This window comes from Diceros bicornis, chromosome 12 (genome assembly GCF_020826845.1).
Source record: "Diceros bicornis minor isolate mBicDic1 chromosome 12, mDicBic1.mat.cur, whole genome shotgun sequence".
Classification (NCBI taxonomy): Eukaryota; Metazoa; Chordata; class Mammalia; order Perissodactyla; family Rhinocerotidae; genus Diceros; species Diceros bicornis.
Genome location: NC_080751.1, coordinates 15143704 through 15169945, shown reverse-complemented (window position 1 = coordinate 15169945; position 26242 = coordinate 15143704). Strand labels below are relative to the sequence as shown.

Below are 26242 nucleotides of genomic sequence, written 5' to 3'. Positions count from 1 at the left end.
TTGGCTTTTGTCATGTGTTGGCTCCTGCCAGGACCCCACCTGCACTGTATGCCCTCTCTATGACCAGCACCACTAGTGCATCAATTTCTTTAGGCTGAATCCACTGTGCTTACCTTCTGAAGGGAAAGAATAAGTAGAGAAACACAGTTTTGGAGACACAGTAGAGTGCTTTTTACAACTGTCTTCTCAGAGTTATCTGCAGGGGCTCCAGGAGAATTGACAGTGGATCCTAGCACCAACATGCATATTTATGCTTGTGGAGGGGAAAGAACTTGATAAGTGCTTTCAGCCATAAGTCTAAAAAGCCAATGACCACACAGAATCAGTCCAGGGAAATCCAAGAAAAATGTACACAACAGGGAGTGGGAGAAATTAGCGATCTCATGCTGGCTTGGTGGAGGAGGTAACACCTGTGCAGGGATTTTAAGGTAGACCTTGACGGATAGGTCATGTAATCACACTAACAAACTTACAGGAAGGCTCCCAAAATTTGGGGAGTAAAGTATCCCCAGAGAGTTAAACTTGCAAACAAGGCATACTTTCAGAGTGGTGAAATAAATACAAAGTCTGCTGAGACAGAATGACTAATGGGCCTGCAGGACCTTTTTGGAAAGAGGCTGTGCATATCGTCACACATCCACACATCCACACACAGAATGTGCCACTCTGTATTTGACATAAATGATCGCCTTGTCCTGGCCGCAGGGGCAGGAACTGTGTCATACGGATCTTTGTGTCCCATTGCTTTGCACAGGGACCCTTAGACATTAAACACTCATTTCCAATAAATTTTATTGGCATTCTGACATTTAAAAATTAGTTTTATGTTCTTTCCTAGGCAATAAGAGGATTGCCTAATACCTCAGGCCACTAATTTTGTGCAGAAAGTAACACAAGCTGAAATGTTCAGTTTTCCTTTCCCAGACTTAGAAACCCTAGTTGGTTTAGCCAAGTACTCGGAAAAGCAATTCCTCCTTGAATGATGGATTTGCGTGAGGGACTATCTGGCAGTAAACTGCCCGAAATAAAAATAATTCCCCAAACACGTCAGCTTGGTCATTGGTTCCTTTAACTACTTGGTTCCCTCTTCTTCCCTGTTGCTTTTCCTTTACCAAGATGGCCGCCGTCGGGCTCTCTCCTCATTGGTCGGTTTTCCGCAGGTGGCGGTTCTAGCCCCGCCCGCCGGCTCGCCGCCCCGGGTCCTAAGTGCTTGGGAGGGTAACTGACAGACCAGCGGGAGTGGGCGGGGCGGGTGTCGGATGTGACGTTTCCGGAAGCTGCGACTGTCGTCCGCAGGGACAGGTGGGGAAGGGTCCCGAGAATATGGTGGGGCCGGGGCGCTGAGCGTGGTCGGACTCTGAAGGGGAGCGGCCGCCGTAAGTGTGGGGCCTGCAGCCTTCTCCTCCCGCGCGCCCCTTGCCCAGCCCACTGTGTGCGAGGACCCTGACGGCTCTTGTCCCCAGCCAGGCCCAGTTCTTCCCCGCCTACTGCACGCGACGGACCCGAATACGGATGATTTTGCCCCGGGTTGGCAACTGGGGCTTAAGTGCCTTCAAGAAGGGAGTCTCAAGCCAGTGTCAGGACGTCCGCCTCCACTGTATACGCCCCTCCGCTCATTCCTGCTACTTCCTTTCGCCGGCTCCTGGTTTTCGCTCCTCAGTCCTTTACGCCACCTTTCCCCCTTATTTGCGGATGCTGCATCTCCTCTTTGGAGTGTTGCTCAGCCCTTTAGTACCGAGCACCGCTTGCTGGCCTCAGGAAGGGGCCCCATTCTCGACCCAAAATATCTCTCCCGAGAGGTACTGAGGTGTAATAAGGATCCTCTGCTTCCAATAGCTTTAGTGGGCTCTGGACTGAGTTTACTAATTAGGCGACTTGGGGAGGTTTTAGCTTTGCTGGCGGCTTTCTGAGCCTCTAAAAAGACATTGTGGGAGATGGAATGCCTCTGCCTCCCTGGTAGTCCCTACAGCTTTTGTACTATTAGTGAGCGTGTTTTAGAGAGCAAGCTTCGTGTGACCTAGAGATAGAACTGGCTGAGAGAAGACTCTCTCTGAGGGAGAGGTTGGAGTGGAAACAGAAAAACAGTGGATAGACAAATGAAACTGAACGGTGAGGATTTCTGGGCAGATCAGAATCCTGACAGAAGCGAAAGATCTCTGTTGGGAAGGAGTAAGGTATAAGATTGCAAAGACAAAGTGGGGCCGGTTGACACAGGGCCTTGAATTCCAACATGAATTCTACCATAGCTTGTATATTCTACAGCATGCTGGTTAGGGTGTGCTGAAATTCAATATGTATCAAATTCCCAGATTCTTAAAGATAATGTAGAGTAATATCTGATTGGAAGTTGGAATCCGATTCCAACAGCAACAATATCTAGCAAGATTGTAGAATTACTTCAGTTTGAAACCCAGAGTGGGAAAACTCCCCAGTTGTGGTTTGTGTTTTGCATTCCAGGTTACCTTCATGCCCTTTTGTTATCCAAAGACTGCTTAGTCTTTGAAAATAGATTTGAGTAAATTGTTTTCAAGATCTAAATTCCTTGCCACGATATACAGAATGATGTTGCAGATTGACTGGAGTAGTGGTTTAGTGCGTCGAGTTAGGATTATGAGCATTCATTCCCAGACCAGTACCCCTAACAAACCTTGTGCTCAAATATGAAAAACTATACCACAGAAAAATGTCAGTTACTCTCAGATTAAATAAAAATGATCAAACTTGAAGTCAGTTAACAATCATCATGAAAATTCATTGAGGATACTCTGCCAGGGACTGGGGTAGATGGAAGTGGGTAGCCGGGAAGAGAAATAATGCAAAAATAGAAGATACTGTCCCTCCTCTTATGATGCTGAGGGCAGGGCCACCTAATGACAGAGAATGATTATCATGAAGAGTGGAACTGAACTTCCTGTGGCCCAGGATGGTTATACCACCTAATTATGGCATAGGGACTGTGGGGTTTCCAATCCTTTCATTGTTGTGATATGGGCTTCCTTGAGGGTCTCAGCCTTCTTGTGGGAAAGAGACCTTATTTGATATGGGCCACAGCATATGGTATTTTTCTCTTAATTTCTTGTAAAGTAGAGGTTTGTGGGATAAACACACTGTGTGCTAGGCTGTGCTGGGATGATGGGGGCCATGGTGTTGATGCCATCTGTTTTCTCTTTTCTGTCTCAGAACTTCCTGGTCCTGATGTCTGACCATGGAGATGTAAGCCTCCCGCCCGAAGACCGGGTGAGGGCTCTCTCCCAGATGGGTAGCGCAGTGGAGATAAATGAAGACATTCCACCCCGTCGATACTTCCGCTCTGGAGTTGAGATTATCCGAATGGCATCCATTTACTCAGAGGAAGGCAACATTGAACATGCCTTCATCCTCTATAACAAATATATCACGTAAGACACCTCCACTTTCCTTTTTCTTTTCCGATGACTGATGCCTCACTTATCTTGCTCTTGTGCTCATTTATTCTGCTCAGAATTGCTAAAACTAGAAAATTTCACAGCATCATTAGCATTAATCATTTTTGCTGGCAGCTCCTACATATTGGCTGTCCTTGACATTCAAAGACATGAGTACTGAAAGTGTTATTTTCATGACTCAGTAATTTCATGAGTAAGAGAGCTAGCTCTTTGGCCTGTGCCCACGTGGCCCAGCTGGTAGGCAAAAGAGTTGGTGGTTAAAGTACACATGTTTTATATTGATGAATGTTTTTCCTGTCCCTCTCTATTAAGGCAGCCAATCATAGGATTATTGTTGAGGTTCAGCAGAGCCGAAATTCCTCACCTCTACTTATTTTGTAGCAAATTGCGTGATTCAGGAAGTTTTTTCTTTTTAACCTTTATCATAATCATGCAAATCATCAAATAAGTATTGACCACCTACAGTTTGTGTGGCTAATCATAAGACCTTTCTCCTTGAGTTGCTTAGTATCTCAGGGTAGGCAGCATAAATAGATTTCAGTACAGTTAACAGGGAACACTGCCTAAAGCACCAGTGACAATGTGGTGATGTGTAGTTTAGGAAGAGAATAATGTTAAAGGGTCTTATTTGTAATTTCTAGTCTTGTTCTTTCATGATACCAGGACCTTTTAAAAATTAATAACAATTAGAATTTATTCATATGACTCTTAATAGTTCATAGAGTGTTTCACCTGCAGCATTTCATTTGATCTTCACAGTTCTGTGTGCTTTGAGTCAGGCATGTCATCCTCCCGTTCTCCATATGAGGAAACCAGCTCAGGGTTTAGCGATATCTTTGTTCCACAGTTTGGAGTGACAAAACCCAGATTTTCTAACTCTTAATTCAGGATTCATTCTATGTAGGTCCTGTTCTTTTTGTTTTCCTTTTGGTAGTGTTATGAGTTAAAGGTAGTCTTTTGAGATCATAGTCTTGAGCCACACTGGCTATTTTTTGGTTATTTTTTATTATTGTTTTTTGACTAGGTAACACATACATATGTTACAGAATTCAGAAGGCACAAGAGGGTGTAAATATTTAAAAACTAAGTCTCCCTACCACTCCTCTTTTCCCCTAAACCTTCATTCCCCTGCCCAGAGACATTGACTCTTTTTAGTTTTTTTTCTCTCCTCCCAGAGATAGTATATGCATATCAATTATATCACATTAAGTTTTTGATCACATACACTCTAAAGCAGGGTTTCTCAATGTTGGCATCATTGACATTCTGGGCTGAATAATTCTTTGTTGTGGGGACTGTCCTGTGCATTGTAGGGTGTTTAGCAGCATCGCTGGTCTCTCCCCCTAGATGCCAGTCTCATCTCCTCCCCCCTAGGTGTCAACCAAAAGTGTCTCCAGACATTACCTAATGTTCTCTGAGGGGCGAAAGTGCCCCAGTTGAGAACCAGTGCTCTAAAGAAAAGTAGGTGTTAAGAGTGGACTACCTAAGATTCATATTGCAATTTTAGAGTGGAGAAAAGGGACTGCTGTTGTCTTTTTCTTTTTTTTTAAGTTGACAAGTAGTGCCATTTCCTCAAAGCTCTTGCAGTCCATCTATGCCATCATGCCCTGTCATGTGGCCTCAATGTTGATAAAATTTCACAGAATTATAATTACATTCCTGCCTCTCTTTGCTGTTATGAGGTTTTTGTTCCTAGGCACAATGGGCACAAAATTTATTTTCCTGAGAAGTTTGTTTGACTACTGTCCCTCTCTTCATATACTCTGTTGCTGGTAGAAATAGTAACCTTGTATATTTCCAGTAATCTTATAAATAGTTCTCCCAAAATGAGACCCAGAGGCAAAATTATTTTGGAGAATCATAGTTGAGAAAGTTCAGTAGAATCATGGCATCAATCTAGCAGGTATTTTCTGAAGAGCCTTCTGGATCCTGTTGCCCCACATAGAAAGTGCTTTGAGGACAAGGACCATATTCATTCAACAAATACATATTGTGTATACCTACTATCTGCTTGGCACTGCACTAGGTCCTGGACACATAGTGAGTAAAATGGCCCCTGCCCTTATTGGTGTACCTTTCTAGTTATGGGAGAAGGCAGTAAACAGGTAAGCAAGTAAATACATAGTCACAAAATAAGGAAACTGCTATGAAAGCAACAGAGAGTGTGCTGTGACAGAGAATAACCAAGAGTCTCTAACTAGGGTAGTCAGGGTAAAGTCTGTCTGAGCAGGTAAGATTTAAACTGAGACTTGAAGGATGCCATAGAGTTGCTCATTCCAAGAGCATGTGGCAGAGCATTTAAAACAGATGTAACTATGTGTTGAGAAGCCCTTAGGTGGGAAAGACATAGTGTGTTCTGAAGATTGAAAGAAGATCATTGTGTTTGGAGGGTAGCAAGTGAGGGGGAAGAACGACTCCAGATGAGGTTGGAGAGGTAGGCAGGGCTGAATCATGCAGGATCTTATAGGCCATGGTAAGGAGGTTGCATTTTATCTTGAGAGCAATAGAAAGCCATTGAAAAGTTTTAAGTGGGGTTGTGACCCAATCTTACTTATGTTTTAAAAATACAAATTTTGGCTACTGTGAGGTGAATGGTGGAAAGAGTGTTAAGAGAAGGCAGGGATATTAGTTAGGAAACTTATAGCCTTTGAGAAGGGAGTGTGGTGGCTTGAAGGAGTGTGGTGGCCTGGAAAGAAGCAGATGAATTTGGTATTCTCAAGGGAGAGTCCACAGGACTTACTGATAGTTTGGGAAAGAAGATAATATTAAGGTTGACCTCAGGTTTTTGCCTTGAGTAACTTAGGATGTGGTGGTCCATTTACTGAGATGGGCAGAATGGCATCAAAAAGGGGTTGGGTAGGGGTCTGGGGTTCAGGTCTAGGTTTTTTTTTGACATGTTAAGATGTTAAGTTTGAGATGCCTGTGTGATATCCAAGTAGAGATGTCCAGTAGGAGGCTGGATGTACCAGTCTGAACTCAGAGGAGAGGTCTGGGTTGGAAATACAAATGCAGGAGTCCTCAGCGTACAATGGTTCTGAAGCCATGAGAACCGCTGAGACCTTCTAGCCCAGAGGTTCTTAAGCCAGAGTCCAGGAATCCCACAGGGATTCATTGATAGAATTCGTGGTCCATGAACTTGGTTGGGAAAAACTTTTCTTGTTTTTACTAACCTCTAACTGATATTTAGCATCTAACTTCAATTTTGAATGTAGGCCTCAAACCATAGTAGTATTAATAATATGTGTAATTTTGTCACCAATAGAAATCAAGATATTTTCATATCACATTACAATTGTTGCTGATATCTCAAAATAGCATTTACCGTTATGACTATTTCAGAATTACAGTACAGAGTTATTAAACCCATAGCTAGATCCTTTTTTTAATGCATTAACAATTCATTAATAAAGAAGCACATATCACATTTTTTTATATTTTGAAAACTGTATTTCAGTAGAATTGGTTTCTTTTGTAATCCTTTGTATTTTATGTTATATCTTAAAAAATTATTCTGAGGAGTCCATAGGCTACATCAGAGGCCAGAAGGATCCTTGGCACATAAAAGGATCAAGAGTCTTTGATAATGAGATTGTAGAATGAGAAGGGAAGGAGCCTAGCACTGAGCCCTGAGGTTGGTTAGTGGAGGGAGGGCCAGCAGAGGAGACTTTGAAGGAAGGTTTGAGAGGCAAGAGGAAATCTAGGAGAAAGTGGTGTCATGGGAACCAAAAGAGGACAGTGTTTGCAGGAGAGTGGTCAGCTGTGTCAGATGGGTGAGGATTTGGGTTTGGTAACATTGTGCCATTGGCGATTTTGGTGAGCAATTTCACTAGAGGGATTAAAGAGACACTAGATTAGAGTGGGTTGAAAGATGAATGGACAGTAAGAAAGTGGACAGCGAATATCCTGTCAGCAAACTTCTTCTGTAAAGGGCCACGTGGTAGATATTTTTAGCTTTGCAGGCCACTTGATCTCTTACAACCTCTGCTTTGTAGTGTGAAAGCAGCCATAGACGATACATGAACGGATGCATGTGGCTGTGTTCCAATGAAACCTTATTTACAAAAACAAGTGGTGAGCCAGATTTGACCCACTAGCTGTAGTTTGCCAAGACCTGGCATAGACAACTCTTTGTAGAAGTTTGGGTGGGAAGTAAAATGGAAAAATGAGGAAGCAACTGAAGGAGGATAAGGAGTGTGTCAGTGTGTGGTGTGTATTTTAAGACAGGAGAGTCTAAAGCATACTTTTTGCTGCTAGAAAGGATCCTGTGGAGAAGGAGAGGCTGATGGTACAGAAGAGGGTTTAACTGTAGCAATAAACTCCTAAATATGCAAGAGGGGGTAGGATTAAGAGTACACAGATACTTAAGAAATTGCTTTTCTTCTGTGACTTGGTGTTACCTTGAGTGACATGAATATCAGTGTTAACAGCAAGACTGATATGGGGAGTCTGTTCCTGTATTATGGTTCCACTTCTAGGACCATTTAATACGATGAACTAGGTCTGGAGGAGAGTTGAGTGTGAAGGGGGTAGGATGTAGCAGCTCATTTACTTAATTTGTTAGATTTAGGGTTTAATTTGGGACTTGGTTGGATTGGCTTGGCCTGAAGCAATAATCGTAGCTACCTTTATTTTTCCTGCAGATATCTGCAAGACACTAATTCTGATTCTGTGAACTGACAAGCCCTAGGAGTTGCAAAAAAGTTCTAGCTCAGTATTCTCGGTCTGTTTTTCTACCACATTTTACTTGGTATATTCCTGTCGGTAACAATGGCTCACTTCGGCAATTAGTACAACTGAGGAGAGAGGAAGGAGGAGGGCAGGCATCTACCCACCACTCATCTGCCTCCCCTACTATTGAGAGTCATTTTCTAGACCTTTTGTGGATACTTTAATTCAGGATTTTAAAAGGCGTGTTTCTTCCTTTCCTTGGAGCAGTTCAGGCATCTTGATGATCTCAAGCACATTTCCCCCTTCGGTGGTTTTGCCTGCTGCAGGAATGCTTTGCCTTTTGCAGACCCCAGTATAGAAGAAAGATCTTCAGCATATTAAATCAGTACATATTTTCATGATGAGCACAGACAATAATCCAGGCAGTGGATTCTTTCACAGCTTTTTATGGTCATTGACTGGGCTACATAGAAGGGAGTTACAGACGACTTAGGCCATTCCTGTCTGCTGGGTGAGCCTCCTGTAACACAAACCTGCTTTCTGAAAATGGTATGACACCAGTGTTGAAAATGTTTACCACTGGGATGGGGCTTATAGACTGAAGAGGGTTTTCATCTGCGATCATGCTTACTTTGCTGATTAACTTTCAAAATTGAGAGACATGATATGAGAGTCCTTAATACATCCATGTTAGAGAATTTTTTCTTGACTTTTTGAATTAGACATTTTTATACACAAAATTAATATTGGTTCATGATTAAAATAATTTTTCAAATCGTACAACAAGGGAGATATTAAAGTGAAAAGAAAAGTCGCATCCACCACAGGTTACCACTGTTATGTTTCTTGTGTGAACAAGAAAATGTTTATGTCCATGTAAGCACACAGGCTCACGTTTATCCTTTTTTCTTAAAGCATGAATGAGATCATACCATATAGTCTGTTCTACAACTTGCTTTCTTGACAGTCATATCTTTCCATATCAGGACATACTGATCCATCTCATTCTGCCTTGAGGCCATTTCTTCTGCTTGGAACTGTCTTATCCCAGATCTCTTCATGGCTTACTCTCTTCCAGTCCTCACTTAAATGCCACCTTCTCAGTGATGCCTTCCTTAGTGGCCCTATTTAAAATTTCAGCCCTTCCCCTGTTGCTTCCTATTCCCTTTCCCTATTAATGACTTTTGTCTAGCACTGATAATCCACATACTTTTTGTTTTGTTCATTTTCTGTTTCCTTCCTGTAATGTACACTCCATGGTGGGGAGGAATTTGTGACTGTGTCGTTCACTGCCGGATCCCTAGCCTCTGCAATAGTGCTTGACCCCATAGTAGGTGCTCAATAAATATTTGTTGAATGAATGAATGGTTATGTTGTTTTTCACATTTGAGTACACCATAATTTATTAAATAACGCTCTAATGATGGACATTTTGGTTTTTAGTTTTCCCTACTTGTATGAACAGTGCTATGCTGAGTAGTCTTATACATGTGTCTTGTACTACATTGTGTAGGATAAATTCGTAGAGGTGGAATTGTGAGTTTAAAGGATATATTCATTTTAAATTTTCAATAGTTGTCTCCCACCTCACTCCCTCCCCTAAGAAAAAAAGTCTTATCAGTTGACAGTCAGTCCTGCTAAGAGTATGTAAGAACACCCATTTCCCTACACCTTTGCCTGTACTGGTTATAATCCACCTTTAAGACTTTGCCAATGTGATAGATGAAAACAGTATCTCATCTTAATTTGAATTTCTTTCATTGTATGTAAATTTGAGTACTGTTTCATGTACTTATTCACTTTTTGTATTTACTTTTCTGTGTATCTCTTTTTTTTCCTATTCTTGTATTAGGTTGTTTTGCTTCTGTTTTTGCCAATGCATCTTTGTTTGCTTTGTTACATTTCCTCTCTCTAAGCTGCAACTGGATGTAACCCCAGAGAATAGTATACATCTGGGCCACAGCTAGTCTATGCCTAGCATGTTTCTAGCCTGATGTGAACATCTTCATCTCTTATTCTTGCTCACATTTTTTGGTTGTTTATTAGTAAAAACAATCATATAAGCACATAGCAGATGTTGGCTCTGTGCTATGCACTGTGCTCAGCACTTTTTTAAAAAATTATTTTGTAAGCGTCACAGCAACCCTATCAGGTAGTACTAGTTGTCTCCATATATATATAATTGATATATATAAAGAAACTGAGGGACGGTGAGATTAAGTAAGTTGCTTGAGGTCACACAGCTAGTAAATGGCACAGCCAGGATTGGAGCCAGGCAGGGTGGTTCTGGGGACTGCCCTCCTAATCACTGAGCTCTGTTGCCTCCAGTATGGGACAGGGGTTATGTCGCCCATCCTCTGCCCTGCTGCCCATATGTCCCCATTCAGGAAGTGGACTACAGTTGCTGCAACAAGGGAAAGGTTTTCTTGTGCGGGTCAGGAAGTTTTTATCTTTACTTATAAACTAGATCCCATTACATGGTTCAAAGTCTAAATAATTTAAAAAGATTTATGGTGAAAAGTTTCACTCCCACTCTTATCTCATCCGCCCTCTTTTCCCTGCCCTCTACTTTTATTAGTTTCTGTATGTACTTCCTATATTTCTTTAGATACTTGTAAGCAAAATAAATAAATAGATATGTGTATACATATGTATGATTTTTCCCCCTTCTTACACCTAAGGTAGCGTACTATATACACTTTTTTACACTTTGGTTTTTTTTTCATTTAGCTCATCCAGAGGTCTTAAGACCATTTATTCATCAGATGCATATTGAGTACCTCTTTCTGCAGGGAACTGTGCTGGCTGTAAAGGAGTGTACAGAGAAGCAGGAGACACAGAAGTCTCTGGCCTCAGGGACTTTTCAGTCTATTTCCTCGGGTTGGGAGCTAAAGAAAGTAAAGTGTGGGGTTTCTATGACCTGGTACTTTCTTGGCTGATTCAGGCTTTGATAGAAGGTACGTGCAGCTTGCGGAAGGTAGTGAATACGTACCTTGGTCTGTAGGGCCAAGGTGAGACAGTTTCTGAATTGTAAGTCTCTTGAACACAAGACCTATGTCATATTTATCTTAATATACTCTTCAGGACTTTATGGTTGAACAAATGAATCTGTACTTGTTTTATGTGTAGACTTTAAGGAAACTGTTTATATCTTTTTCATGAACCCAAAGGGAAGATTTTTAGAATCATTTTGATTTTAGAATTTATCCCTGCCTGAGAGGACTTGTCCAATTGGATTGAAATGAAATTTTCATGTGCCTAATATTGAACTGAAGGAGGAGGGCTCATCTATAGAGGGGCTGTTTGGTTGGAGGTCCTCTTCTTTTCTCTTCCTGAGGCAGAAAGTGGAAAAGAGCCAGTTAATCCCAGCTACAGTACAGTATTTTAGGGCTGTGGGCAAGCTACCCTCAATTTATTTGTTTTGAGTCTCAGCTTATATTTATTACAACTTAATTCTATCAAAAGACCTCTTTGTTCAGAACCCCTCCAAGAGTTCTGGACATTTCAGGAGCCATGTGGAGGCAGTATGGTGCAGTGGTTAAAAGCGTAGACGCTGGAACTGGCCTGCTGGCAGTGAAATTTTGAATTGGCCACTTTGAGCTGTGACAAGTTACTGAACTTCTATTTGTTTTCACTGTCCGCAAGTAGCTACCATAAATGTTACAAGTCTGTGAATTGATTCAGATTCTTTTTCCCACTGAGCTTTATAGCCAAGGACAAGAATTGAAAGAGAAAATCTAGCATCTTATGTTTCTCTAAGCACTGTTCATCAAAGGTCATAATGCGTATTACACACGTAACATGCACACATCACACATGTATAACACATTTACTATCTAAGCATCTCAGTGCTTAATGTGATGCAAGGAGTATTCTTCTTTGAAGGAACGTGAATCCCAAAGAAAAAAAACCTAAGTTAAAGGTCACCCGGGGCTCAGGATAGTAATGGAACATAGATTTTCTCTTAGCCTCCTGCAGTTGGCTGCCACATTGTTCTCTGAAGAATGTTTTGTAACAGAGACCCTTTCCTTTGGAAACCTGTCACTACTGCAACAGGAAAAGAATCTCTTTGAAGGTATATTTTTGGGCACAGGATAGGGTTTTTTTCCATCTTTTTGTTGTAGCAGCTGCTGCACACCTGATTTGGGAGGAGAGGGAAACACTCTCTTGCTCTTTACAGGGATAGGGATGGGTGGGCAACATGGCCTGCCTGGTGTGTGCCTGTTACCCTCCCCCGCATGTCAGAAAACCTGTCATGAGGTGGCTGCAGGATAAGGGAGTTGCATTGCTTCTGAGTCTTGGGCATTTGGACATTTTCTTTGCATCATAATCATTGTGATCTGTTCCCTTAGGCTCTTTATTGAGAAACTACCAAAACATCGAGATTACAAATTGGCTGTCATTCCTGAAAAGAAAGACACAGTAAAGGTGGGTCTTTACTTTCACTGTTGCCCATCTAAAAGCTTCAAAGCAACAGACTACCTCGAAGGTAAAGGCAGTGGTGTCTGATCTGAGCATCAAATCCTACAATAGGCGCTGAGGCCATTTTACCAGATCACTTAAGAAGTAGCAGTTATGGTACAGTAGGGGGTATTTTAAACTGTTTTTGGAAACATTGCTACCATTGCCAGCTTGACTTAAGTTTTCTTTTTACTTCTCTAATTAATTACCTGGGAATTGAGTGTTCTAATTCGCAGTTTTTCTGTTTTATGTCTCAGAAATTAAAGGAGATTGCGTTTCCCAAAGCAGAAGAGCTGAAGGCAGAGCTGTTAAAACGATATACCAAAGAATATACAGAATATAATGAAGAAAAGGTTAGTATAAAACAGCAAAGAAAAAGAAAAGGAGATTATTTTGGTTTCTTAGGCTGTGCCCTGGGATTGTAATGTGATATTTCAGCAGATTCTATGATATTTTACCTTTTTTTGGCAAAGGCCAGAAACTCAAAAAGGTAGAACACAAGTGATTAGGCTGAGGATTCTAACACAGGTTTAGCCTGCTTGTCCAAGAGGGTGACTTGAGGGACAGGAAATCTATTGCTTGTCTGCTATATCCAGAGCAAGAAGCTAAGAACATTGAAAATTATCACTAGAACATAGGTTTTTAGATCAGAGAAGTTTGGGGGCTTAATTCATATTTGCTTATACCTGAAGCCGTCAGGTATAACCAAATATGTCAGATATCAATTATAAAAAGTGATTTGTTTCTCAAGCTATTTTCAGATGATTCTTGTTAGGAAGAGTCAGTGAAAGCACATGGAGAAACTCCCAAGGCACTGTCTGTGGTCTGTGTCAGATGTGAATACACACTGCAAGCACTTCTACATTCTTTTGCAGCTGTCTGCTGAGCTCTATTCTGGACTCTGATGTTGAAAATCAGCAGAGGGGTAAACAGCTATGAGGCATATATTTCTAAGGCACCGAGTGAGGGAAAACCTTAATGAAGGAGGTTATTACTTGATATTTCTTATTGTACAATGTCACTCTATATTGAACTGATCACCAGAAAAATTTCAGAAGCTTCATTTTGGGTGACAATTTGATAGAGACCCCCAACATAGCAGGTGTAAGTTTGGACTTGGTTCTATTTTACAACCTTACTTGGGATACAGAATGTATACATGGCACAGAGAATAAAACTGTATGTGATACAGATTATAAGGTGCAGACAATAAGTTGCACCAAGATTGAGGTCACAAAGAAAATGCATTAGTTACAGTCACTGGGGAAGGGCGCTGAGAGGATCGCGACTTTAACTGTCCTTGAAGAATAGGTGTAGGGAGGCGAGATAGAAAGGTGTGTGACTATTCCGTGGGTGTAGAGGTACCGAGGGAAGCATGAATGCTGTGCTGAGAAATCAGGCCAGAGCAGAAGGACATTTTGGGAAATCTCCCCGCTGAAAAGCCTTGTCCTCCTGAGGTGTGAAGTCACCTGAGTGTAAAGAGTTAGCCTAACTCCCATTCTTTCTTTGTAGAAGAAGGAAGCGGAAGAATTTGCCCGGAACGTGGCTATCCAGCAGGAGCTGGAGAAGGAAAGACAGAGGGTAGCACAACAGAAGCAGCAACAGCTGGAGCAGGAACAGTTCCATGCCTTTGAGGAGATGATCCGGAACCAGGAGCTAGAAAAAGAGCGACTGAAAATTGTACAGGAGTTTGGGAAGGTGGACCCTGGCCCAGGCGGCCCACTGTTGCCTGACTTGGAGCAGCCCTCGCTAGATATCTTCCCCATGGCCCCTGTCGCATCCACACAGCCTTCAGACTGTAATACAACTGTAAGGCCTGCCAGGCCACCTGTGGTGGACAGGTCCTTGAAACCTGGAGCACTGAGCAACTCAGAAAGTAGTGAGTCCCTTTGCTCATGTCCTCTTCCATCTCAGCTGCAGCCAAACAGTGTCACTCTGGGGGATTCAGCCTAAGATTACCTCCATGATCCCACTGATTAGGCCCTGGCCACAGAAACCCATTTGGTCAGTATTGCCGTACTGTGTCCTGTCGCACCGGCTATATTATAACAGTGGCCTTTGCTTAAGCCTTGTAATTCACCTGGGCCAGGTCAATTTTCTGAAGAGCTAATAATATCCTTGAAAGTCAGACCCTCAGCTTTTAAAGGTTATACAGAGATGTGAAATGTTCAGTGAATTAGAGACACTGTTGGCCTTTCATAAAGGAATTTGAAATTTATAGTACCACTTTGCAATTCAACAACTGACTTTTAAAAAATGAAAAAGGGCTATTGAACTGTGCTTGCCCTGATAGTGTTCCTAATCCTGAAGGAGCTTACCAAATATTGTATACAGTTGGTGATAATTCAGTCCGACCATAAAAACTACTGAGTCTTTCCTCCTCGAACCAATGATGGGCTATCTGAGAAAGTAACAAAAGCGGCGAAATGAGTCTACCTTGATCATTAGAATAGATTTTTGGGGGGTAGGAATCGGCTTTCAAGTTGTCATTTAAGAAAGTCAGCTTTGCATAAGATCCACTTAAAAGAACAAGAATGGGCAAGAGGGGCTGGCCTTTAGGGTTTCTCCCCATTTACTGGGCAGGCTTGTCTCTCACTACTCTTCCTTCATATACATTCTATGCTCTGGTCAGATTGGACTCTCATGTTCCCAGAACAGTCCCTGGACTCTCTTACCCAAAGAGGTTTGTTAACATTTGCCCTGAACCTAAAAATCTCCTTTCTCTGTTTCTGCCTTCCCTGTTTTTCTTGAAGTTTTTCCAGATCCCCCTCCCTTCAATCAGATTGATTCTATTCTCCTTAAAACCCCCAGAGCTCTTATTATCTGTAACGCAGTGGAGATCCCTTACCTGATAGTGTAGCCATTTGCCAATAATGAGATTTTAACTTCCTGCAGATTAAGGCTTGAGTCTTGTTCATATTTGTGTTCCCTGTGGGCAGGGCACTGTCTGCTTGGTATGCACTTGGTAAGTGATTATTGAATTGAAAGGAAAGGGCTGTGCCAAATCTTAATTCAGAATCCTCAGATGCCATCATCAGACTCCCACATGACCACATGGCTTCTGGTCTGACTTCGTTACCTCTCCAGGAATTCAGATCTTGCTGTTGAATGTGCAGAAGCAGAACGTCCTTTTTTACTTTTTTTTTTTTTTTTTAATGAAAACAGGACTGTGAAAGACACCTTCTGACTTCAGCTTGCTGACTCTCTCTTGAGGTTCCTCCATGGTATTCAGGGACCGGGTCCCTTCTTGGCATTCTGAAGCAGGCTGACGAGCTGCTTTGTTCATTCATGCCTATTTTTGAGCACTAGAGTATGTTTTTTGTTGTTTTATTTTGGCATTTTAACTTTCTTATAAATGAATCAGTTCAGAAGTAAATAGTTACCCAAATTATTTTCTGTTATCTAGAATATATCCTGGTGTATTTCTTTGAAAGTCATACTCTCTGATGTTCTTATCTGAGATAAAAGAGAGATTTAAAATAAAAATGAAAGTTCAGTTGAATGGGGAGGATGGGGATTATTCTTTAATCCTTTGTATCAGTGTGTGACAGAATTCCTGACTAGCTCAGAAACTTCTTTTTAAGTAGTAATTTACCCTTGTCTTAACTTGAGTGATTAAAGCCTCTTTTCTTTTCTTGAAATAATGTACTCCCAACCGCTGTGGCCAGAGATCGGAGAAGAGACTTTATAGCTCTTTTTCTTCTGCCATTAGCATGAGATCCCCACTCATTGCCTACAGTTGGAGGGACCCCAGTGATTTGGCATTGCTCTCCCAGGGCTGCCAACTCTGAGGTCTGCTTGGGGAGGCCCTGTCCCATGGTCTCACACTTTTCCTTTTTCTCCATTACAGCTCCTACAATCGATGGACTGCGGCATGTGGTGGTGCCCGGGAGGCTCTGCCCACAGTTTCTCCAGTTAGCCAGTGCCAACACTGCCCGGGGAGTAGAGACATGTGGAATTCTCTGTGGAAAACTGGTAAAAAACAAACGCTCTCCTGAGCTGAGACCATTTCTTGCCCCTTGGCCTCCTGTGAATCTCAGAGAAGATATCCAGAGTCAATTACTCTGTGCTGATCCCTCTGCCAAAGGAACCCTGGACAGCATAATGTCACTTTGAATTTGATGATCCTGTATTTAATTGACTTTCAAAGTCCCTTGAATTATACTGATTATTTTAATGCCAGTAGTAAGAAATACCTAATTCTACCTGTATATCAGTTTTTGAGCACCTGCTTTATGGTAGGACCTGGGAATATGAAATATGTAAGGCACATAGCATGTGTCCACAAAAAGTACCCAAGCACTTTGGAGCGATGGAAGATATATACCAAAAGATAAGTAGCATGCTAAATAGTGTGTACAATAAGACCACTGGGAATTTTGAGGAAGGAAACATCATTGAATGAGGCACTTAAAGAACCTACTACTAACTGCTGAATGAATAAAAGAATGAACTGGGATACACTTAGGCTGAGCCTTAAAGGATGAGAAGGACTTAGAGAAACAGTAAAAGGGAAACTACTTAAATATGAGCAAAGGAAGAGAGATGGTACTATACCCGGAGCTTCTCAAGAATCAGGAGTAGCTGATTTGGCTGCAACAGGAAATTCCTACAGGGCTGTGGGCATCTGTGGCTTTGCAGAGTGCCCCATGCAATGCACATGAGCAGCCAAGATTGTGAACCACTGAGGTGAGGGACTCAGGGAGCATGAAGAAGACTTGAGCTGGAGTGGGAAGTGCCTTCACTTGTATAGATGTTTAACTTTCCACTGCTGTGGTATAGTGGGGTTACATAAGTGCCAGGGAATTGTGTGTGACAAGCTGTTTTCTCCTTTGACAGATGAGGAACGAGTTTACCATTACCCATGTTCTCATCCCTAAGCAAAGTGCCGGGTCTGATTATTGCAACACCGAGAACGAAGAAGAGCTTTTCCTCATACAGGATCAGCAGGGTCTCATCACACTGGGCTGGATTCATGTAAGCAATTCCGAGCTCTCTGAGGGTTAGTCTCCTCTTCTCTCATGATATTATAAACACACTGCTTGTTTCTTTCTTTGAGCAAAGTGAATTGTATCCAGATTATTTCAATTATTGTTTTCTCCTCCGTTGGATGCGAACTTGACTTCCCTAGCATACTTGACTGCTTGCACTCCGGTATTGATTTCTGGGAACTATGTAGGGCTTTTTAATTTTTTTAATTTTTAAAATTTTTTAATAAAAATGAATTTGTTTCCCTGAAGTCCCAGTTTCCCTGTGAGTGTGAATGATGATAGGATGCTAGTGTAGAATATAGGTGGACATTGACTAGGAGGCTATGCCTACTTCATGCAAATCGTGTGCCTATAAGGTATATAAATCGAAATATTTTAAATGAGCCGGGGAAGTTATGCTTGCATTTGATCTTTCTTAAAGCAGCGTATATCTTTATGTAAACCAGAAGGACCACCAATATAGGTGATTTTCAAGTGTCTGCATATCTTATGCAGTCTTCTGGTAACGTTTAGGTAAAATATAATTCCATCCCCAAAGATTATTTCTTTTTTGTGTGTGTGTGAGGAACATCAGCCCCGAGCTAACATCCGATGTCAATCCTCCTCTTTTTGCTGAGGAAGACTGGCCCTGGGCTAACATCCGTGCCCATCTTCCTCTACTTTATATGGGGCGCCGCCACAGCATGGCCTGACAAGCGGTGCATCGGTGCACGCCCGGGATCCGAACCCACGAACCCCGGGCTGCCGAAGCAGAGCGCGCGCACTTAACCGCTACGCCACCGGGCCGGCCCCCCAAAGATTATTTCTTAATTTTTCTTTCTATTCCTTTTTAACACCTCACTCTCACAGACCAAGCTGCTTTTCATGTCGTGTGACAGGGTTACATACAAACAAGTCGGCTCATTTCTGGATCAGGGAAGATTATACATACTTGTATGTTAGAATTTGGGAAATACTGGCCTGTGAGGCAGTCCCGTGTGCCTCTGTCCTTTCTTCAGCTCAATTACATGAATATTTGCCTTCTAGTGTGTATCTCCCATTATAGCATTTGAGGGATAGAAAACTTGTTCCTTATCTTCCAGGGGATACAAATTTGAATAAGATATGATTTTAGTCTCAGAAAGGAGATTAGATAAATAAACAAGTAATAACTCTTCCCGTGAGGCAGAATGTGCCAAGTGCCTCTGGAGGTGCAAAGAGAGCACTATGGGAGTCGGAGGAAGGAAGGATCATCCCTGGTATGATTTACTAGAATGTTGACAAGATGAGCCAAGGGAGAGTTCCATGTGGAGGGGTCAGCATTGGATTCGGCAGACTGTGTCCCTGGAGCATTGAGTGGTCCAGTTTGCTGGAGTTTATGGTTCAAATCAGGAAACAATAGTAGATAAGCTTTAATGTGATACATTGGAGCAGTGCTCAGGAGGGTCTTGGGTGGACAGGCAGAATAATTCTGCTTTTTAGTAAGTGGAGAATTCTTAAAGACTTTTGAGTAGAGCAATGATATGATCAAAACCATACTTTAGAAAATTTAACATAAAAGCAATTTTAAGGTATGTTGAGGCAGGGAGATGACTTAAGGGGTTAGTGTGGTGATAAAGTCTAATAATAATGAGAGGTAGGGTGATGGCAGTCTGTTGGGGAAGGAGGAGATGAGTGTAGGATTTCAGAGGATGTGGGTAATGAGTAAGTCAGTGATGATTTAGAGATTTGGGGCCTGACTCACGAGGTGGCAATGATCATCTCATAAGCAGACACAGGGTCTCCAGGGGGAGAACTTAACATTGGAAGTAGCAAATGATGTGTTCAGTTCTGAGCATGTTGAGTTTAAGGTACAGGTGAGACATTAAATCAGCAGAGGTAGTTATGGGGAAGTTGGAACTGTGGCTGGAACTTGGGAGCAAGGTCAAGGCAGAAAAGAGATCTGGGAGTCCTCTGCATAGGAAAGCCTTGGAACTAGAGGAGAGTGGAGAGCAAGAAGACATTCATTGGCAGTTTGAGGGACAGGCTACCTAGGGGAGCATAGGGAGTAGTCAGTAATGAAGCAAAGAGATTTAAGAGAAAGGTGAGAGTGGTGTTAAGGTGCAGAAGCCAAAGGATGAGGAACGTTTTAAGAAGAAACTTCAGGATGTTAACCATGTCACATGCTGCAGAGAGCTCCAGAATGATGGTGACTTAGATCAGCCTGTTGGATTTGGTGAGGTCATTAATGACCTCGATTTAGTGGGTTTTAGACAGTGGTGGGAGTAGATTATCAGGGTTTAAGAAGTAATGGGGACTGAGGTTGTGGAGACAGTGAAATGGACACTAATTTTTTAAAGAGCCTAGCTCTAGAGGAAAGGAAAGAGATGGCATGGTGGCTTGAGGAGTAGCCAGGTTGAGAAAAAGTTTGCTTGATTTATGGTTCGGTGTGAAAGGTTTGAAATGTGTCTTGTTTTGATTTTGTTTTCTTGAAACCTTTATATTTGAAATACAACATACATAAGAAGGTATATAAACTAAATGTATGCTTCAGTGAATCATTAAGCAAACATCTATGTACACACAATACCTAAGCCAAGAAATAGAACATTGCCAGAAGCATGCTTCCACCCCATGCTCCTGCCCAGTCACACTTTCTCCCTGAGACAGGGAATCCTTCTCCTGACGTTTCTGGAAATCCTTTGCTTTCTTTCTTTATAGTTTTACCACCTAAATGTGTATCCCTAAACTCGATAGTTTAGTTTTGCCTGGTTGTGAACTTCATATAAATGGAATTATATAATGTGTATTCTTTTGTGTCTGGCATCTTTTGCTCAACATTTTTAAGGTTTATCTACGTTCTTGTGTGTGGTTGTCTGAACGTGTTTTTTGCCTAGTGAGCCAGTAGAGCGTAGTGGAGCATAGTGGAACATAGTGGAGCCGGTGGAAGAGATGTAAAAGGGCAGGAGAGACAAGGTAATGTGGAGGTAGGAAAGCATTAAATCAAAAGTACAAAAAGGGGGTTCACCTTCATATGGGGGAAGAGCACTCATTCCTCTGAGGCAGAATTGAAGGAAAAGAGAAAGATACAGAGAGATTTTTGAGGTTATATTTGGAGGAGTTGATGGAACTCATTTTCGGCAGTCTTGATTTCAGCAAGGTTGGAGTCTAGATCCACTGCCCAGCAGGAGGGAGACAGGTTTCAGGAACTGGGGGAGATGGGGCAAAGTTTGGGAGAATTACTGTTTAGACTTCAGGTAGAACTTAGCCACTAATGAATAAAAGGATTTCTAATATCAGTGAGGGCCCAGCCAGGAACAAATTTAGAGCCTAAATTGATAATATTTCAACTTGTTTTTCTTATGATATTTCTGTACCATTCCTTCCTGACTTGGGATTAAAAACAAACAGAAAGTAGACCGTAAAGTTTGCTCAGATCTTAAAACTGGCAAGAGGAGAATGCAAAAGATCAGTTCTTCCTTCCGTACCTTGCCAGCTATAAATTAGGCTCTCTGGTCAAAAACTTTGTATGGTCATGTATCGCTCGCCAACTATTGTGTAACACCAACCCAATATTCAAGGTACTCCCTCACCTTATCTCAACGTTGCCTTAGCTAGCATTGCTCTCCTGTGGCCACTCTGTCCCCGTCCAGGCACCTAGGCTACCCTCAGCATGCACTCTCCTTGCTCATTTCTGCTCTTGTGGTGTATTGTTCTCTCCTCATAAAAATGCCTTCCTCTCTCCCCAGCATGGTGGACACCATAGACATAACTGTTTTTTCAAGAAACTCAACTATGAAGGGAAGGAGGGAGAGAAGGCACAGTAGTTAGAGGGGAGCAGAGGCTCAAGGCAAGGTGTCTTCATTCAGTTTAACATTTATTTCTTGAGCCCCTGCTGTGTGTCTCTATATCGTCTTTCTAGCTAACCCAACTTTAGGTCAGAGGCTTAGACTGGCTTATATAGGCCTCGTTTGTTCCCAGTGAGAATTCCTGCTCTGACCGTGGAATGAAAAGTGTCAGCACAGGCCGTCTGTCCCTAACAGTTATATTACTATCATGTAGATCATATTATTATCAGGTAGAACCTGATTTTCCCTTGTGGTCACCAGAGTTGCTACCTGCCCGTGAGGACCGGCGTGTGGATTTGCTGTCGGCACTCAGCTGACATGTCCCTGTCCTGCAGACCTCTTCCACAGCGGTTGGTCACAGCATTCTGTGCAGTGGTGCTTCTCAGACGAGACTGCACATAAGAATCATTTAGTGACCTTTTTTTTTAGGAAAAAAGGTTCCTCTCAGGATGGATATTTCCAGGGATGGGGTGCAGGAGCCTGTGCTTTTGACCAGCTCCTCAGGAGCTTCACTTTTGCACAGCAGGTTTGAAAACTCTGGTCAAGTACACTTATTTATTTTCTGTACTTTTCTGTCAGTGAAGCTTGGTGGTCTTTTTGAGTCATATTGGATCCTTCTTTTTCCTTTCTTGTTATCTCAGGTCACACCCCCTCTAAGATGAACACAAGTTATTATGTCATTGTTCATTTGTATACAAAGAATGTGCTCGATAAAACATTAAAAAATTAAAAACATATGAGATAAACTGAATGCACATTAGATGGTGCTTTAACTAATTACCCTCAAATTTCAATATCTTGGTCCTTTTCCCAAACACGACAGGGTCCTTTGTGTGATTTAACTACACTGGAATCCCAGTCGCCCCTGCCTCTCGTGTCCTTGGATGACATGCTTTAACCGCAGGACAGCTTTTGCCACTTTCGCCTATAGAGTCCCAAACTCATGTTTGACCCTGTGACACCTCTGTCAGGAAGAAGAGTCAGTCCTCTAACTGTGGTTTGCTAAGTCCTTGATTTCTGCTGTGTTGAAGTATTGGGCCGCATGCACCATCTAGTCCAGAATGGGGTGACTCCATCGTATGGAGAAAGCTTGTGAGGAGCCAAATAAATCTTGATGGCCAGTTAGAAATTATGAGTCTCTTCACATACTCTTGTTCAACTATACTTGTTTACAGTGCTGGAAAGGAAGTTCCTTACTTATTATGCACTTCAGGCATACCCCTCATGCTGCAAATGGCTTTGTACTTGGGAGGGAGATCGTGGCCAGCTGTTGAGAACTTTGGCTCTACCATCCTTCCTGGGCCAGGCTTGGCTGTGTATTCTCACTGAGGGGTCTCTGACTTTTTTTTCTCTTCTCAGACTCATCCCACACAGACCGCCTTCCTCTCCAGTGTTGACCTGCACACTCACTGCTCCTACCAGATGATGTTGCCTGAGTCAATAGCCATTGTTTGCTCCCCCAAGTTCCAGGAGTAAGTACATAGGACAAGGTTTGGGTGTTACAAGGAGACAGTGGGGAAAAAGCCTCCAAGGAAAAGATCTCTATTCTTAAGACCTGGTTCTCTATAAAATATATAGATTGTGGTCTTAATTGGCTGTTCTAAAAGGCTTCCTTTTAAGCCCCATATCCTGATAAACCTACTATGCTTGTTTAAAAAGATATCCGAGCAATGACGTAGGTGCTTTTCTAAGAAAAGGACATTAGAAATTTCAAGTGTTTGACTTGAAGGAGTAGGAATTTCAAGAGATTGATGTCAGATTAGAGAATCTCAAAATCAAACAGATAATAACTTCTTTTTCATTCTAAATGCTGTTATTTACTATGAATTCTCCCAACAAAACTAGTGTGATGGCAGTGATGAGTCATTCTCTAACTCTGAGTCATTCACGGGAGAAGAGGCCTATGAGCCAGCATAATTTTTTTTTTTAATTTTATTTATTTATTTTTCCCCCAAAGCCCCAGTAGATAGTTGCATGTCATAGCTGCACATCCCTCTAGTTGCTGTATGTGGGACGCAGCCCCAGCATGGCCGGAGAAGCGGTGCGTCGGTGCGTGCCCGGGATCCGAACCCGGGCCGCCAGTAGCGGAGCGTGCGCACTTAACCACTAAGCCACAGGGCCAGCCCGAGCCAGCATACTTTTGAAGCTGTCTCAAAATGGGCTCTGCTGTGCTGTGTGTATGTGTCTCCCACATTGCATGTGCATGTGTGTTAGGGACTGGGGGGACACCTTTTCTTGATTTTAGGCCTGCTTTTTTTTAATTTCAGAACTGGATTCTTTAAACTAACTGACCATGGACTAGAGGAGATTTCTTCCTGTCGCCAGAAAGGATTTCATCCACACAGCAAGGATCCACCTCTGTTCTGTGTATGTATCTATGTAGAAGAAATCAGGGCTATGCTTCAAGCAGGAAGGACACAGAACTAATGAGGTGCATTGTCCTTTCTGACCCACATAGAACATCAGCCTTGTCACTTATCTTTCCAAATCTTCCTAATAAGGACATTTATGGGAAGCAGTGTGGAATAGGAACGAATTTGAGTCTTAGCTCTGCCACTCAGTGACTGTGTGTCTTTGATCAGGCTACTTAACCTTCTTGGGTCTTAGCTTTCTCATCTGTAAATGGGGGTGATAGTAATAATAATATCTACTTTATATGGTTATTTGGAGGATTAAATGATGTAATGTGCAGAAAGTACCTAGTACAGTAGCTGGCTTATTAAACGTTAGGTTTTTTTCTTCATCAACTTCAGTTGCTAAGCCTGTACTTCAATAAGAGATTTGAATTCAAAGAGAAAAAGGCACTTAAGACAGGTAAAGTATATTTGATTATGGAATTTTGCCTAGATAGTAGGTATTTTTATGATCTTCTTAGGAAGTTTTTTTTCCCCTGAGTTGTATTCTGTGAATAGAAAGTTTTAGTTGCTGATAAGATCAGTATGTTTCAGTTTGCCCCTCAAATCTAATGTGATAGTGTTCCATGCTGGCCATGAGTAGCATTATTTCTTTTGGGTTCACTGAAAAATGACCAATATGGAAAACAGACTCAGAACCTTGTCACATAACAGGAACTGGGGATGTTTAGAAGAGAAACCCCAGGGAGGATCTGAGAACTGACTTTAAATGTTAGAAAAATTGTTGTATAAAAAGGTATCGAGTGTATTTCGTGACTCCCAGAACTAAAACCAAGACCTCATGGAGTGATAGTTTTCAGCTGAGTATGTCTGACAGATCTGTTCAAAAATAGGGTAGTCTGCCTTGGAATCTTATAAATGTCTAGATACCAGAATGTTGAAACAGAGGCTGCACAATCCCCCCAAAATGCCCAAGTTTTCAGTTATAGGACTCCTTTGGTGTGCTGGAAGTGAGCATTCCCCACGTGAGAGTAGGTGTACTTTATTATCTGGTTGACATAATGACCCAAAAAACTGCAATGACTTCAGCAATTTTTTAAAATGAATGTTTATTTTATGAGTGACTCTAGAATATCCACACGTTTGAAAAATAAATGAAGATCTATGGGCTGACGTTGATTCAGTCTCCGAGTAGGAGTGGTGGAAGTAATGGTTCCCAGACCCCCTACCATAGCTGCCATTTATTGCAGTAGCAGTCTGCCTTCCGGTGGGAGCCACTAGCCAGAATGAGCATTTTCAGTAAGAAGTGCTAAAAAGTGACTTTTCTGAATTTTCCAGGACTTTCCTTTTCTTTCTTTTTCCCTATTGCAGAGCTGCAACCACGTGACTGTTGTGGACAGAGCAGTGACCATCACAGACCTTCGATAAGAGTTGGACTCACACACCTACCAAGAACTATAAAACAATATCAGTGTACTGTAGCCCCTAAATTTAAACTTTCCAGAAAGCTCTGCAAGGTTTTTTAGACAGAATGGAAAGTGAGTATCACCTGGGGCAGAACTGATTTTCTATTTCTGGTTTGAAAAGAAATCATTGAATATAATTTTTAGGCAAGTCTGGAAAATGGCACGATCACACTAAAGCAACTTTTCAGTCTGCCTGTAACTAAAAAATTAAGTTGGAAGGATGGTAGAATGAACACTCATATACCCTTTTCTAGGTTCACCAATGGTTAACATTTTTTCCTATCAGCTATCCTTCTAATTTCTCTGCCAACTTGTTTCTTGTTTACTTTTAGACTAAGTAAGGGCATCTATGCAGAAATTTGGAAGCCATTTAGAAAGTATTCGGGTTTTCCTGTGGTTTATGGCAATTAATGAAGCTTATCACAAGGGTGAAGGACAGCTCACTATGTCTGACCAGGTGGTGTGGCTTGAAAACCCTGAAGAATGATTTTGTCAGGAATATTGTTATTTAACAAATATTTCAGGATATTTTTTCCTCTACAATAAAATAACAATTAACTTATTTTTTTGTGCTCTAGAGTGATCTGTTTGATCAAGCATTGTCTAAACAGGTTAGCTGAAAGGTCTGGCGGTTTGGGGAAAAGTGAGGGGAAATGGAATTTGAGATGTACTGACATCGAAGGTGTGTCCCAGTTCCCTTTTAATTGTTCAGTGTTTTTTCTCTGCCTGTTGGTGCCTTCCAGGGCTGTGAAGTCGTCTGTTCTTTTGGTGCTGCCCCAAGTGGGTCATCCCATTCGCTTCCTCCTTATGCCCTAAGAGCTCTCAGCTGAGGATAATGGAGGCTTTATTTGGAGTGCCAGGTAACACTCCAAATAAATGATTACATTCCCTAGCCATCCCACCCTACCAATTTTATTGTGTTGACTGTTCTTTTCTGATTTAGGCAACATCTAGGAAGGTGTCTGAAGGTACAACTGATTCTGTATTTTTCTTTCTATGAGTTGAGCCTAGTGTTCTAAGGTGGCCTAGAAATAATGGCATTGTTTGTGACCTCTCAGGTGAGGGCAGGAC

At 42.0% G+C, this 26242-nt stretch overlaps 1 protein-coding gene across 2 annotated transcripts; it reads left to right on the top strand.

Moving 5' to 3' along the window:
- The first annotated feature begins 1290 nt into the window (after positions 1-1290).
- STAMBP (STAM binding protein) lies at positions 1291-25733 on the top strand. Of its 2 annotated transcripts, none has more exons than XM_058550926.1 (10): positions 1291-1376; positions 3181-3398; positions 12446-12521; positions 12812-12907; positions 14067-14433; positions 16405-16529; positions 17394-17531; positions 22711-22823; positions 23619-23718; positions 25077-25733. In XM_058550926.1, the coding sequence occupies exons 2-10, from the start codon at positions 3196-3198 to the stop codon at positions 25131-25133; spliced, it is 1275 nt and encodes a 424-aa protein (XP_058406909.1). In that variant the 5' UTR covers positions 1291-1376; positions 3181-3195; the 3' UTR covers positions 25134-25733. The 2 variants fall into 2 exon arrangements, with proteins under 2 accessions (XP_058406909.1, XP_058406908.1); XM_058550925.1 differs by lacking the exon at positions 1291-1376 and adding an exon at positions 1397-1799.
- Positions 25734-26242: the final 509 nt, after the last annotated feature.